Below are 15,627 nucleotides of genomic sequence, written 5' to 3'. Positions count from 1 at the left end.
CCTTTCATCGAGCTAAGCAGTTCTTTTTTCAAGCCTGACTTGTTTATGAATGCATGTCCTCTTTATCCACCACCGCCCCGCCCCTCTGAGGAGCACTGAGAGGAGGAGGGAGTGAAGTAAAAGTTCCGTCTAGTCGACTGTAGAAGTGCTCAGGCACGGAGAACCAATCGATGGCTTCCACTGTCTGTCTCCCCTAAGTTCTATGGTCAAAATAGCGGTTAAGTGCCTACCGGTTGCAACCTGGAGCCCGCAATGGTCACGTGTCAGGCAGTTGCTTAGCTTCTCTCTGCTTTCGTATGTCCAGCTGCAAAACAGGGATGTTAAAGGTTCTAACCCTGAGAGGACCAGCGGCATCATTTTCGATTCTTCAGTTCACCTCTGAATAAAATGGAAATTGGGATCCTCTGCTCAGATTTTTAAGAGGGCCACAAGAGCGCATCACACAGGTGGGGTTGGGGGACGCTTCTGAAAGTAAGCCCGGGTGTCACTGCTCAGTGATATGGCCCTAATTACGGGATTTTTTTAAAGAACTAAGCGAATTAGTATCGAAAGGCTTTACAGTAGGTAGTGCCCGCCTTTTGCACATCCTTTAAATATCGGCGAACTAGAAAATGAGGGTTGAATAGTGTGGGAACCAGGATTGTGGATAGTGAACTTCAGTCTGACAGTGGAGCAAGGCTTGGGCTGTGCCTGGTGGCTCGCTACATAGTTTCCTCATGGACGCTCTGATGGCCTTTCATCATGTTGGTTTTTCTATAACACCACATTTGAATGCTTTTCTGTATTCCATGCACAAAAAGAACAGTAGGCATATATATAGCTCTTGTCTTTTTGTTTAATTAACATTACTACACCACATTAGAATAAACTCGCAAGGTAATCACTCTGTGACTTAACAGGACACATTATTCTTTTTATTTAAAAAAGAGATTTATTTACCTTATGCGCCGCTGCCCCTTCCTTTCTCGGGCTGCCTGCAAGGTGACTGCCATCTTATTTTGCGGCATCATGGCTGCCCTCCGGCCTCTGGTGAAGCCCAAGATCTCCAAAAAGAGGACCAAGAAGTTCATCAGGCACCAGTCAGACCGGTATGTGAAAACCAAGCGAAACTGGCTCAAACCCAGAGGCATCGACAACAGGGTGCGGAGAAGATTCAAGGGCCAGAGCCAGATGCCCAGCATTGGTTATGGGAGTAACAGGAAAACCAAGCACATGCTGCCTAGCGGCTTCCGGAAGTTTCTGGTCCACAAGGTCAAGGATCTGGAAGCGCTGCTGATGTTCAACAAATCTTACTGTGCTGAGAGCGCTCACAATGTGTCCTCTAAGAACAGAAAGGTCATCGCATCGCAGAAAGAGTAGCTCAGCTGGTCCCAGTGCCAGGCTAGGAAGCGGGGATGGGGTGGGAATAAATATGGCTTGTGTATGGGTTTTGTGTTCAAATAAAACCACACAACTGCCAAGGAATGGTTTATTTATCTAATGTGTGCCTGTGTTGGCCTGGGTGTATGTATGTGTCTCATGTGGAGACCAGAAGGGGTGTCGGCTCCCCTGGAACTGGAGTCACGAGCAGTTGTGAGCTACCATGTGGGTGCTGAGAACCAAACCTGGGTCCTCTGTAAGATCAGTAAGTGCTTTTAGCCACAGAGCCATCTCTCTAGCACTGTGTGATTTGTGCTCATTTGAGGCATTGGGTTAAGCTTGAGGCAAATCTCACTGAGACTTGAATATCAAAGTACAGGAGAAAGTTTCTGAGTGTAAACATCTAGAAAGTATAAATGCCAACAGTCGCTGAGTCACCTCAGGAGTTACATGAGGATGATGAACTAGGCTGAAGGCCATCTGGCTCTGGTGACAATCACTTGTCTCAACTCTTCCTACAGGGAGACTTAGTTTTTCTTCTTTTTCTTTTTCTTTCTTTGAATACTATTGTCTTTTGCTCTACTGTATCCCTGAAGGGGTTGTTTTTTTTTTAAATCTCAGATAAATGGGTATTAATTTTTTCTTGGAATTATCATTTAAAAATTGCGAAGGGAATCTAATTCATCCGTGTTTATTTTATTTATGTATTTATGTATTTATTGCAAGGAAACGCCACTGTTGTTCATCGTGAATCTCAGAATCCAAATTTGGAAAAAGATCCTAATAGCATGCTAACTGGGTTCTGCAGAACACACTTTGAACATTTTGAATGTGTGGCTGGTTTTACCTCCTAGGGTTCACACCCTGGCTTTAGTTAGTCCAGGAATGATTTCCTGACATGTAAGCAACTCCTCTTCATGGTACTGAGATCGTAGCAGACAGGACGGATTTTTTTAAATTTAAATTGTTTGAGTCAATTTGAAGGCCTAGAAAATTGCAGCTAACCTTCAGACTGAGCATGGGGACCCCATTGGAGGAGTTAAAGAAAGGACTGAAGGGGTTTGCAACCCCATCGAAGAACAACAATATCAACCAACCAGATCCCCTCCCCCACAGCTCCCAGGGACTAAACCACCAACCGAAGAGTACACATGGAGCAGGAGGGAGTGGGTGGGTGGGAAGGGGAGCGTCTTCATAGAAGCAGAGGGAGGGGAATGGAAGAGGTGGGAACCAGGAAAGGGGATAACATTGGAAATATAAATACATAAACTATCCAATTAAAAAAAAAAAGAAGGGGCTGGAGAGATGGCTCAGTGGTTAAGAGCACTGAGTGATCTTCCACAGGCCCTGAGTTCAAAGCCCAGCAACCACATGGTGGCTCACAACCATCTGCAATGAGATCTGATGCCCTCTTCTGGTGTGTCTGAAGAGAGCTACAGCGTACTTATACATAATAAATAAATAAATTCTTAAAGAAAGAAGGTGTACAGAAATGCCTCTTTTATTTTGAACTGTGGCCTTGCTCATCTTGAGCCATCTTGCTCCCTCTCAAAAGAAAAGCATCTATAAACCAGTCCTAGGCACTGGTGCATTTCTTCTCCTCAACATAACCAGTATACATATAAACCAGAAGAACTGGGATTTTTAAATCCCAAAAGGGGATAATCTGCCGACTTTCACTGGGTTGTTTTTGTTCCAGGAAAATGTCAGCTTCTATTCCTGGGCTCTTCTAGGAAATCCTCAACCCCATTTAGCTGCAGCAGCAACCGGGAGCTGGTTCTCCACAGATGGGCTTAACATGCTATTTCTGTGTTTCATCTGAAAGGCCGGGCAGCCGCTCATTTGTGGTTAATACTGTAATTCTTAAAACACCCCTTTAAGAAGTAGATGGAAATATCCAAAATTCCATTTTCACTCGAACGGTGTCATTGCTCAAGCACACACAGGAGTGTCAGAAAAGCGCTGTTTGTGTCAGGCAACTCGGACAAACCAACAGCTAAAAAAAGGCAATCGACAGGTGTCTTGTTAGGCCTCTGCTATTAGCCATTTTTGTATCTGCGCAGTACTGGACACCCCACTTCTAAACAAGGATCGCACATTTGTGTGCCTCCAGGAAGACGTCCCGATGGGTGGTTCTAATACACTATTTTAGGATGTGATGGCTTAATTTGAAAAGTGTTTTGATGAACCAAACACGATTGCTTCCTTGTGGGCTTTCTGGATGTCCTCAGGTTTCACAGTATAATCAGGGACTGAATGGATATCACTTGGGTACCAAATATTTGATGAGTCAGTGGGCTTGGCGGTGAAACTGGAGGTTGTGTTGGTCGCTCTGCAGCGGGGAGAGAGAGGGGATTATCTCCATTCTGTGCTTTTTCTGTTGGCTGCTCTAAAATGTATTTTTGGTTTGTTACAAACCGGTTCACTCTTTTGACTGAATCAAAGCCAGGGAAAGAATTCTCTGACTAATCAACTTCTCAATCAAGGCCTAGTTCTGCCTCCTAAAATTAACAAAGAATTGAAAAAAAATGTTGTAAATGATCAGTCGTGAATATCTCTCTTCCAAAAGAGAAAATAAGGCTGAGAAATGCTAGGCAACAGTCGGCATAGCTCAATGAGTAAGAGACAAAACTGGATGATAGAGAAATAAAATGGTGTGATGTTATACACATAACACCATATATTATACTATACATGAAGACACACCTGGTGCCAATCATGATGCCATACATGGTAAAATTCATGATGCCATACATGATGTCATACATGATGTCATACATGATGTCATACATGACAGCATACTTAATGCCATACATGGTGCCATACACAATGCCTTATATGATGTCATACATCATGCCATATATGATGTCCTACATGATGCTGGCCTTCTCTATGCTTTATGCCAATGATATTTTCCTCTCAGTAGTGAATAGCTAAGACATTTATTCCGCACCACATTCTCCATGTGATTTTACACTTGATGTTTGATGACATTGAGTATATTTGAAGTAGTAATCGAAATGATGAGTTCAACTTTGGCATCACTAAGAATGGACCACCATGGACAGGAAAATCATATCACGACTTTTATCATCTTATCAGCAGTTCCTCATCTGGTTGATCACTACAGTTCTCTATGTCATCCATCTTGGTGATACGTCTCAAGGATGGTGTCTACCCTCCCTGAGGGCTGGGATATGAATCTGCAAGGTATGGGACACACAGTGTGCTAAGTGCATTAGCATGGAAAGGAACGAAAGACAGAATAGATGAGCACACAAAGAAGGTGACAGCAGTGAAGGACTTGAAGCTCAAGCCACATGTTGGCATCAAAGCTGGATGTTAAAGACACTTAAAGGACAGTGGCCCCACTGTGCAGAGAGGTGGCACCTGAGATGAACCCAGAAGAGAACACAAATTATACAGGATTTCAGCTCTGGGACTTATTCTCTAGAAATGTGTAAGTCAAATTGTGTTTTGAAAATAAGTTTATTACATATTCCCAACCTCATATTTGCGTGTGCAGAGGTATGCATGTGTGTGTGTGTGTGTGTGTGTGTGTGTGTGTGTAAACCAGAGGTCAATATCTGATGTTTTCCTCTCTATTTCTTGTCCTATCTTTTTGAGACAAGGGGCTTACTGGCCAGCCAAATGTGGGACCCACAGCCTTAGTACTGGGACTACAAGCATGCCTCCATGCCTAACTTTTAAAATAGGGGCTCCAGGGGCTTAAACTCAAGTACTCACATCTGTGTGTCAGTCATTGTCCACCTCAGTGAAGCTGACATAGATCATCTTTTATAGACACACCCAAAGATTTGTCTCCAAGGTGACTCTAGATAGTCAAGCTGAAAATGATGTGCCTAATTTAAAGGTATTACATACTAGTTAATCCTGCGTTTTCAGTAAAATTCTCCCTTTCTCAATGGTGACTTGGAGCTATCAGCTCAAAAGTTCTCTTTGTTGAAACACAGACATGACTTTTCTGGCTGCAGCAGAAATGAAGCTCTTGTCTCAACAATGCAGAAGAGCAACGCCGCCACAGTGCACACGCCGTCTTATTACAAACCTTTCCACTCACACGCAGAGTTCATAGCAAGCTTTATAGCAAACACCAATGTGCTTACTACCTAAATTCTGCTCTGTCCTTGCTTTATCTTGTGTCCATTCACCCATCTCTTTACGCTACATTAAACCATCTTATTTTTGATGCATCTAAAAGCAAACTGTAAGCAAAAGGACACTCCCTACAATATACTTAGATGTACATTCCATTAAGGACAGCTCAACATCTTTTTTTTTTGTTTTGATATAAATTTATATAGACTAACACACACACACATATGTCAACATGCATACTCCCTAAGTTTTTGACAAATTTATAGGTCTGCAGTCCCCAAGCCTCTGTCATGATTCAGACTGTCATTGTCACACAAGATTGTGCCTGAAGGTCTCCTCCAGTCAGTCCTCACCCAGCCCTCTAGAAGCTATCAGTGTTCGTTTCTTTTCTTACCTTCCATTAGGTTAGCCTGCTCTAGACTTTCACATAAAGGGAGCCATATGGTATATACTCATATATGCTCTTGAGATTCATCTCATGTTTTTCATGCATGAGTAGTTTGTTCCTTTTCATGGATGGGCAGCAATCTACATAAATCTACCATAGAATTTGTGTTTCTTCTCCTACTGCTGAAAATCCATGAAGTTTCTTGTGCGGAATGATCATGGGAAAACTTCCGTAAATATTTCATGTACATTTGTGACTTTAAGATATTTGCTTTTATTTATATTTCTGTGCATGTATGCTTATGCCACATATATACAGGCATCCATGGAGACCATCGAAGGACATCAGATGCCCTGGAGCTGGAGTCAGAGGTGACTGTGAGATGTGGGTGCTGAGAACCACACTCTGATCAGTTATCAGTATAGCGTGTGCTGTTACACAGCTGCTGCGTCCTGTGTCCAGTCTGCTAATCTAGTTTACTTTGTTTGTTCTAAACGTGTTTGGGGCATGAAATGCAAAGATCAAAATTTATCTCTTAGATATGCAAATGTTACTTCTAAGAGAAACTCTCAGATCTCTTTCCAAAACCCTTGTAACCATTTTCATTTTTTGCAATAAAGTCTAGAATGGCCAAGTGTTCCATATACTTGTGACAGACCGTTGTTGAAGCCAGTCTTTTTCTACCATAGTCATTCAGGGTTGTGTGTGTGTGCCTGTATGTGTGTGTGTTTATGTGTGTATTGTATGTACATGTGTATTATATTTGTGTTGTATGTGTGTTGTATGTGTATTGTGTTTATGTGCATTGTGTGTATTATATGTGTATTGTGTGTGTATTGTATGTGTATGTATGTGTGTATTGTATGTGTGATGTATGTGTATGTATGTATATGTGGTGTAGTGTCTACAGTAGTAACTATTTGCATTTGATTGCTTCTTGAACAAACTCCTAGAAATCTTGCAAATCTCCCTCTTGTGCTTGACGCTCCAAGTCCCATTAGCTTGGGGAATTTCCTAGTGGAATCTACTTTGACTAATTCTCAGCCTTCTTCCACATTAAATGTGTTCAGTTTTCTTTGGCTGTATCCCTTCTTACCACTTCTCCACTAAATTCCTGGTTGCAACATTTTATTTCTATTTTCTTTTTCCTTGTCATATTCATCCTTGTGAGTTTATGTCTAAAAGCAAGCCAAAACCAACAAGAAACAAAAGAAAGCCACAGCAGCAGCAACAAAAACCTTAGCTGAGTTTTGGAACTATGAAATGTTTATGCTTCTAGGTTTACCTGGAAGTGTCTTTATGAAGAGCTGTGTAGGTGTTGGGTCATAAATTATTATTGGACATAAAGGCTACAGGATGATAAATGCTGACTTGGACACATTAATGGCATGAAATGGCTGCTGGACATGATTTATCATTCTGGTACGCTATATGAGTTGGTTCAGTGGGTGATGGGGTTAATTCTAGGTGACATTTCCACATGGAAAAGCCTGATGACATAGTCTGAACTTTATGCTGAGATAATTGCAAAAACATACCATAGAAAACATATATTCAAGTCAAGGTTCTCTTGGCTCAGTTCCACCAATTACTTAAGATACTCCGTTCCTACCAACATAAGGAAGGTAAACCAGAAGAGGTTCAAGTTGGGGTTTGGAAGAATCACACATTCGGTGTTGTGCTATGTTGACAGCCTTTCTGAAGAAGAATAAAGGAGATTTGGCTGATTATTCTGTGTAGAAAGATAAGAAAAGGAAACCTCAGTTTCAATGAGATTAAAAATTTTTCCCATCTTATTTTCAAACCTTAGATGTTATGCACCTTTTTCTCCTCAGGGCCACGGCTTGCTTTCAGGGGCAGTGTTTGGAGATGCACATGTACCTTAATAGAGAACAAAGTCGGTGAGGATGGGACCACTGGAAATCTCTAAAGTATGAATGGACAGTGAGTGGGGGCCACTGGAAATCTCTAAAGTTTGCATGGACAGTGAGCTGGCTCTCAGCCCACATCCTTTCGCTCTGTAGTCTACTTTCCTGAAAAGGGCATTGCACTCTAGTTTTAGGTTTTTAAAAATTAAGGAGCCTATTTTATTCTTTGTTTCTCTGATTATCTATAGAGACGTCACAGTAAATTCTTGCTCAGGGAGTAACTCAGGATCTAGTTTTTGGGAGGAGCGGTCAGATTTACACCCACCATGATTAGCTTGTTAAAACGAGTAAGCCCCTTTCTAATCCTTCAGACCTTGCATTTCTCTTTTATTAAGAAATGGCTTCTTAAGCTAAAGATCCCAGAGAACCTGAACAAAGCAGTGTCTTCTGGTCATGAATGGACCACATAACCCATGAGCTCTCAGTAGCCTTGGTTGCCTTCACAAGAGCTGCACCAGATCAAGACAGTCAGTATTCTAGCCTGGAAGGGCTCACAAGCCTTCAACCCTGGCTGAGGATGAGTTAACAGTTGATGGTTTCTGGGGAAAGAGTCTGTGTGGCCCTGGTAGGCTGACTATACCCAGGAATATATGGGCAGTAGTAAGTGACTTATTTATTTATTTATTTTAGAAGACTCATAAAGTTTGAAGGGCGTGGGAAGAGGGGAGGTAGATCTGAGAGTAATAAGGGAGGAATGGGGAGAAATCTGATCAGAATACATTGTATCACATTCTCAAAGAATTAACAAAAATGTTGAAAGAAAGAAAAAAAGGAACGTCTTGAGAAGTTTCCAGCAATAGGAAAACATCTCCTTCAAAGGCAGTCTTAGCCCTGAAAAAGATTTTGGTGCTCTGTTGAGGAGATTTATTTTTGGCAACAAATTGAGTGTAATTTCTGAGTTCTGGAACACTGAGAAAATATCTGAAACTTCCTAACTCTCTGTTCCTTTATAAAATAGGAATGTTCGATGGTGGCCGTGCACACCAAATGCCACGTGAACTAACGGAGAAGCTGGATGTCTGTCAGATAGTGTTTGCCTCATGTACAGTGCCTTACTCTCACCTTAAACTACACTACTTCACGAGGCTGACGAATTAGATCCGTGAAGGTATTAGCCTAAACTTTAGACTTTTCTTTTTCTTCACACTTCCTGTACTTCCTGCTCCCCTCCCTCCTTTTCTGTTCCCTACTTCCTTTATTTTCTCCCTGCTTCCTAACATAAACGTCTTTCCCTATCCAACCTCACATGTGAAGCCAGACACACCTCTCCTCTGACAAAGCACAGCCATTCTAAACTATGAGAACAGTGGCTTTGAGCTTGGCCTAAGGGCACAGGAGAAGGGTTCTTCTCTTCCCTTTGGGCTTGTAAATCTGGAGGTAGGCAGGTAGTAGCCCCAGTGAGGAAACTCCACATGGAAATGGAATCAGCACACACTACATCTGTCCCCTAAGTAACAAAAGTCTAGAAAGTTCCCGGATTTCCCAGGTTTTTCAGCCAAACTGTGCCCTTTGGCACTTAAGGTAATACTAACTTGGTTAGCAATAATTCAGAAACTGAGAAATAGATTATTCAGATCTACCCTTCTTTTTTATTTCCTATCATTCACTTGGGAAGTTTTGATGCTTTTCTCTCTTTCTTGAAATAGAAAGGCTTCTATACAAAAATGCACACCTTAAAGGCAGCAGGCTATGTGAACTTAATACGCTCTAGATTCACTTTGGAGTAGGAGTTCCTAGATTCAGTTAATTTGGGGTTTTTAGGAACTATTCAATAGATTTCCTTAGTAATTCTCAGTAACAATAAGACCTTAAAAATGAAATGTCTCAGGTCACAGAGAACGTAGCGTTTTAAGGCTCAATTCTAAGAGGCTTAAGTTTATTACTAAACTTTAGATGTGGTTAGAAATAAGATCAGGAACAGCTTGTCTCTGTCCATGCGGTGTTTTGCTCTTCTAGGGATGTCACGGGCACCAGCCCAATACGGACTGCAGAGGCCATAGAGGTAAAGCTGAAGGCCACTGTTGAGGTTTGTATGCTTGGGAGTGGCACTATTTGAAGGTGTGACCTTGCTGGAGTAGGTGTGGCCTTGCTGGAGTAGGTGTGGCCTTGCTGAAGTAGGTGTGGCCTTGCTGGAGTAGGTGTGGCCTTGCTGGAGTAGGTGTGGCCTTGCTGGAGTAGGTGTGGCCTTGCTGGAGTAGGTGTGACCTTGCTGGAGTAGGTGTGGCCTTGCTGGAGTAGGTGTGGCCTTGCTGGAGTAGGTGTAGCCCTGTGGGTGTGGGCTTTGAGACCCTCATACTAGCTGCCTGGAAGTCAGTATTCTAGCAGCCTTCAGATGAAGTTATAGAACTCCCAGCGCCTCCTGCACCATGCCTGCCTGGGTACTGCCATGTTTCCGCCTTCATGATAACGTACTGAACCTTGTAACCTGTAAGCTGGCCCTAATTAAATGTTGTCCTTATAAGAGTTGCCTTTGTCGCGGTGTCTGTTCACAGCAGTAAAACCCTAACTAAGGCAGACGCTGAACTTGCATGTGGTGCTGTGTTGGGAGGAGGAAGCCCAAGGACTGTGCATATTGGAATGAGTTGTGCATTTAAGAATTGTGAGTCCACCTGTTTTATCTCAAGAACACACTGTGTCCAGGTGAATTGTGTTTCAAAAGTGCCCTGTTTGTGTTTAAATAATGGACCAAGAGCGCTGAAAGGTCACTTGCAGCATTACATTTATGTTTAATATACATAATCAAAATGAGAATCTAGATCAAAGTTGGAGACCTCAATAGTGCTCACTTTCTGTGAAGTACTCTTGAAAAACATTCAGAGGTCTGGAGAGATGCTCTGAGATTAGGAACAATGATGCTCTTCCAGAAGACCTGGGCTCAATCCCAGCACCCACATGGTTGCTTGTAACTATCTATAACTCCAGCACCAGAATATCTGACAACCTCTGTAGGCACCAGGCATGTGTTTGTGTATTTGATACACAAATATACACACAAGCAGAACACTCATGAACATAAAATAAATACATAAACTCAGACCAGAATGTACCCAACTTTCTAAGTTCAGTTGTCAATTTATAGCAAAGATGAAAATGTGGAAATAAGCATGTTAAAAAACACGGGTAAAAATGTGCACCACATACACCACAGGGGCACAAGCTCTGCTATGTTCATAGTGGTCTTATCTGAATAGCCAGAAGTTGGAAACAACCCAGATGTTCCAAAAAAAGAATGAATACAGAATATGTGGTTCATTTACACAATCGAATACTATTCAGCTATTAAGTATGAGGACATCATGAGTTTTGCAGGCAAATGAATGGAACTAGAAAATATCCTGAATGAGGTAAGTCAGCCCCAAAAGGACATACATGGTATGTACTCACTAATACATGATATTAGCCAAACAAGTACAGAATACCCAGGATACAATCTACAGACCTCAAGAAGGTTAACAAGCAGAAGGGCCCAAGTGAGGATGTCTCCAGTCCCACTAGGGAGGGGGAAGAAAGCAATAATGGAGGGCAAAGGGAGGGAGGGACCTGGGTGGAAAAGGGAGGAGGGAAAAGGGGAACATGATCAGATTTAGGTGGGGAGACAGGAGAGAAGCTCTGAGGGCCAGCAGATTGAATAGAAATATGCAACCTCTCAGGTGGGAGGTGAGGGGACCCTTTAGAATGTACCAGAGACCTGGGAGATGAGAGAATCTCAGGACTCAAAGGGAACTTGGGTAAAATGCCCAACAATAGGGAGAGGGAACTTGTAGAGCCCACCTCCAGTAGAGAGACAGGACATCAAGTGGAGTGATGAGGTTGCCATCCCACAGTCAAAAACTCTGACCCAGAATTGTTCCTGTCTAAAAAATCTGCAGGGACAAAACATGGAAAAGAAACTGAGGGAAAGGCCCAGTTCAGTGAGAGGTCCAACTTGGGATCCATCTCAAGGGGATCCAAGACCTGACAATATTACTGATGCTATGGTGTGCTTACTGACAGGAGCCTAACATTGCTGTCCTCTGAGGGGCCCAATAAGCAACTGACTGAGACAGATGCAGGTACTTATTACACCCAACTATTGGACTGAAGTTGGGGACCCCTGTGGTTGAATTAGGGAAAGTCTGGAAGAAGCTGAGGAGGAGGGTGACCCCATAGGAAAACCAGCAGTCTCAACTAACCTGGATTCCTGAGACCTCTCAGACACTGAGCCACCAACCAGGCAGCTTACAGGAGCTGGTCCGAGGCCCCTGACACATATACAGCAGAGGACTGCCTGATCTGGCCTCAGTGAGAGGACATGCCTAACCCTTGACAGATCTGAAGTCCCAGGGAGTGGGGGTTGGGGAAGCACATCCTCTTCGATACGAGGGACTGTGGGAGGAGGGCAATGACTGGACTGGACTGTAAAAAAGAGTGATAATAATAATAACAACAAAGACATGGGAATATGTAAGAAACTACAGGGTTATTTATTTATTTATTTAACAGATTTAAAACTGTAAAAAATAGTAGGTGGTGGATAATTACAAACTTTTCAAAAATGTAAGAAGCATATAGCAACTTACCAAACCTGGATTTTTTTTTTTTTTGATTTTTAACTTATTTATTGGAAAGCATAGAAATTTTAGACATACTTTTATTTTTCCGTACAAGATTGAAACTCAAGCAATATAAATATTTAACATTTTGGTATAAAATTAATAGCTGGAAAAAAAGATGCAAACCAATAACGAGGTAAGTTTTTTTAATTTAATTTAATTTAATTTTTTTTTTAGCAGTATTACTGTGTGCAGCCATTTTTTAAAACTCAAGTGACCATTTGGGCCAGCAGTTTATTTCCTTTTTCATTTTATTTTTCATTTTGAAAATAGCCCTGCATTAGAGCACCAAGTTGTTCCTTTCCTTTTTAAAAGGCTAGAACAACTCTGTTTATAAATACCTCTCAGGGCTTTGGATCCTATGATGGAATCAACTGACAACTCCAAAAGACAAAGTACCTTCATAGTTCCTTTAACTCCAAACCAGTTCCATTCTACTGTAAGCAAATTTAGAAAGATAAACAAGGTTCAAGAGAACCCAATCAAACAAACAAAACCTGCTTCATAGAATACCAGTGTAAACACAGCATCTTGCACACAAGAGAGAGAGAGAGAAAGAGAGAGAGATGACATTTCCCAGCCAGTGACAACTTTTACCAGTTCTAAGGAGAAACATGGACACATATTATCCCATGTAATCCCAAAGCCAACAGTTACCAAATTGCCAACTGGTGAGAACTGACTATGAAGCTGCCTTTCAAATTACATGTTTGTTCTCTGGTATTTAAAAAAAAAATGACCAGAAAATCTGAACTGTAGTAATCTAAAACCCTGAATCTAGCCTAAAAATAACTATCTTAGAATGTTTAACATAGTCTTGAAATTAGTAAGGAACTACCTGAGCAGTATAAACAAGCTTCATATCTCATAATAAAAAACCTTCACAAAGATTTCTGTAAACATTAAAAAAATTCTACCCGCAAAAACACAGGTATCATTATTTCCTTGTATATTTTGAGAAATTCTTACCTTTTATTTTTGTACATTGTTTCCAATATCATCCTAATAATGGTAGCTAAACTTTCCCTGCCCTGTGCCTCTGTCTGAGGTTTGTGAAGCATCTTTCTCCCTTTGCTGAAGTCATGTTCTGGCCTGCGCCTGCACCACAGGTCCTTAGTCAATGAATATCCCTCAGTTCCATCTGATGGTGCATTGTTTGCGTAACAGCACACAGGTAATAATCTTATTTTGTAAAATACATGTAATTTAATTTATTAGATCTGCCAAGCATGCAAAGAACATGCAGATTTACCAAACTTTCTACTCTCACTTGGGTGGTTTCTCTAGCATTCTTCCTCTGCTTCCATGTTTGACATATGTAAAAGATAACCTTCGATGGTTATTGAGTCAAATAATGGGTTAGTTTAGACTAACATTTAAAAATGTATGCTTTACTCACTGCTGTCAATTATCCTTTGTCGAGACCTTTTTCTTTGTAGTATCTGGCGCACCTCTCTCCCCTCCCCCCTCCCCGTCTCCCTCTCCACCTCCCCCCCCAGTCATATTTGAAATCAGAAGATGTAGCCATGAGTGTTATAGCCCACCCACTGGGAAGCCTCCAGGATTGCTTCCGTGACTCTGGAACAGAGAGATGTTGCCTCTGCCAGGTCCATGATCACAGGAGATGATTCCCATGTATCTAATATGAACTGTCACTTTAAGAAAGGTGCTCTCTCTGACTGCTTTCCATTCCTATCACAGTTTCTGAACTTCAGTTACCAATAACTGTGGCGATATCAATGCCACCATCTGCTCTCCTAGAGGCAGGCCCAGGGAGCCTCATCTGGGAGTCGCTAAAGATATGCTACGCTAAAAGATACGCTATTGCGTTCATTTTCATTGTGTTGGCAAAGGACCTAAAAAAGTCAACTCGTAAGTCTGAACGATTAATTTGGTGTCCTGCTTTCAAAGGCTGTAGCCCATAGTCACTTGGTCCTGTTGCCTCTGAGCCTGTGGAGAGGCAAGTTATCATGGAGCATAGGATGTACAAAAATTGCCCCCATCAATACATCCAGAGAGCAAAGAGAGAGTAGGAGGAGGGGCCGGGACACCAATATCTTAAGGCCACACCTCCAGTCACCCACGTTCTACCGTGAGACCACGCCGCTCCAAAAGTTTCCATCACTTCAAAGTCACACTGTGGACAGCAGAGCTAGCCTTCAACGCATGGATCTTCGGATGTCATTTAAAACGAAAGACATAACTATTTACTTGCCTTCAGCAAATATAAGATGGACAACTTTGGTTTCCTCAAGGCTGGTGGATGCTAGACCATGGAAGAGCCTGTGATTGATGGATCACGGGGTAAAAATATGTTTCACGTAGTAAGAAACTATCAAACTGTATTCCAAAGTTCCTTTGGCATTTTGCATTCCCACTAGAAGCGAGGGAGAACTAGCGTTCTTCTACATATGTACTTGATCGCTTGCTCTGGGATGTGGGTGGTGGGAATGGGTGCCTAGCAACGCCCCATTGTGTCAGTCTGAGACTCTCTAATCAAATGAAAGCTGATCATCTTTCCATAGGTTTGCTTGTTATCTGCTTACCTATGCTGAAAAAGTGTCTCTCGCTCATTCCCCCTCCCCCCTCCCCCACTGGCTTCTTTCCCTCTGCTCAGTTTTAAGTTCTCTGCATATTTTGGATTCCCACGTGCGTTTCGCAAACATTTCCTTTCAGTTTGCGGCTTGTCTTTGCATTCTCTTGATGTTATTTATGTTTAACTGTTTAACCTTAACATCATGGTTCGGTTATTTTTAAATACCCAAGGCATCCAAGTTTACAACTGTGAAGGATCCCGATGTTCCCTGTTGACCACGGACCCCTTCTGTGGACGTCTGTGTTTGTAGAATGGATCGAGTCCTCAAACTCAGGACCAGTTCAACCTCAGACCTCACCTTCTTAATGGGATCATCACTGCTACGATCCAAGAGCCAGCTGGTGGCCTGTCCAAGTTGGCTGGGTCTAGCTGAGCTGACATTTTTGCTGACTAGAGTCATACTATCTTTGCCAGTTCGCTGGAATAGATACGGACACCGATTGGGTCACCACGAAGACATTCCTGTCTTGTGAAGCAAGTCTGTTTGTATTTTAGGTTTGCCAGGACTAATGAATTAAAACATTTGGAGGCTCTACGACTTGCTGTTTATCAACGCCTCTGACAGGAGGAGGGTTTTTCTTTTGCTCTTGCTTTTTCTAGAAACATGACAACATCCTGGCTGTTGGAGTGGCAAGGAAAGGAGAG

General features: G+C 42.2%; 1 protein-coding gene across 1 annotated transcript; it reads left to right on the top strand.

Moving 5' to 3' along the window:
* Positions 1–1,008: 1,008 nt before the first annotated feature.
* Positions 1,009–1,359, top strand: LOC308422595 (large ribosomal subunit protein eL32-like; the record flags this gene model as incomplete). The annotated part of the gene is made up of 1 exon (XM_080919223.1): positions 1,009–1,359. One exon carries the CDS (start codon positions 1,009–1,011, stop codon positions 1,357–1,359), a length of 351 nt encoding a protein of 116 aa, XP_080775349.1.
* Positions 1,360–15,627: the final 14,268 nt, after the last annotated feature.

Source organism: Micromys minutus, assembly GCF_963924665.1.
Source record: "Micromys minutus genome assembly, chromosome: 7".
Taxonomy (NCBI): Eukaryota; Metazoa; Chordata; class Mammalia; order Rodentia; family Muridae; genus Micromys; species Micromys minutus.
The sequence above is the reverse complement of the archived record's forward strand: the minus strand, read 5'-3'. Positions and strand labels throughout refer to the sequence as shown.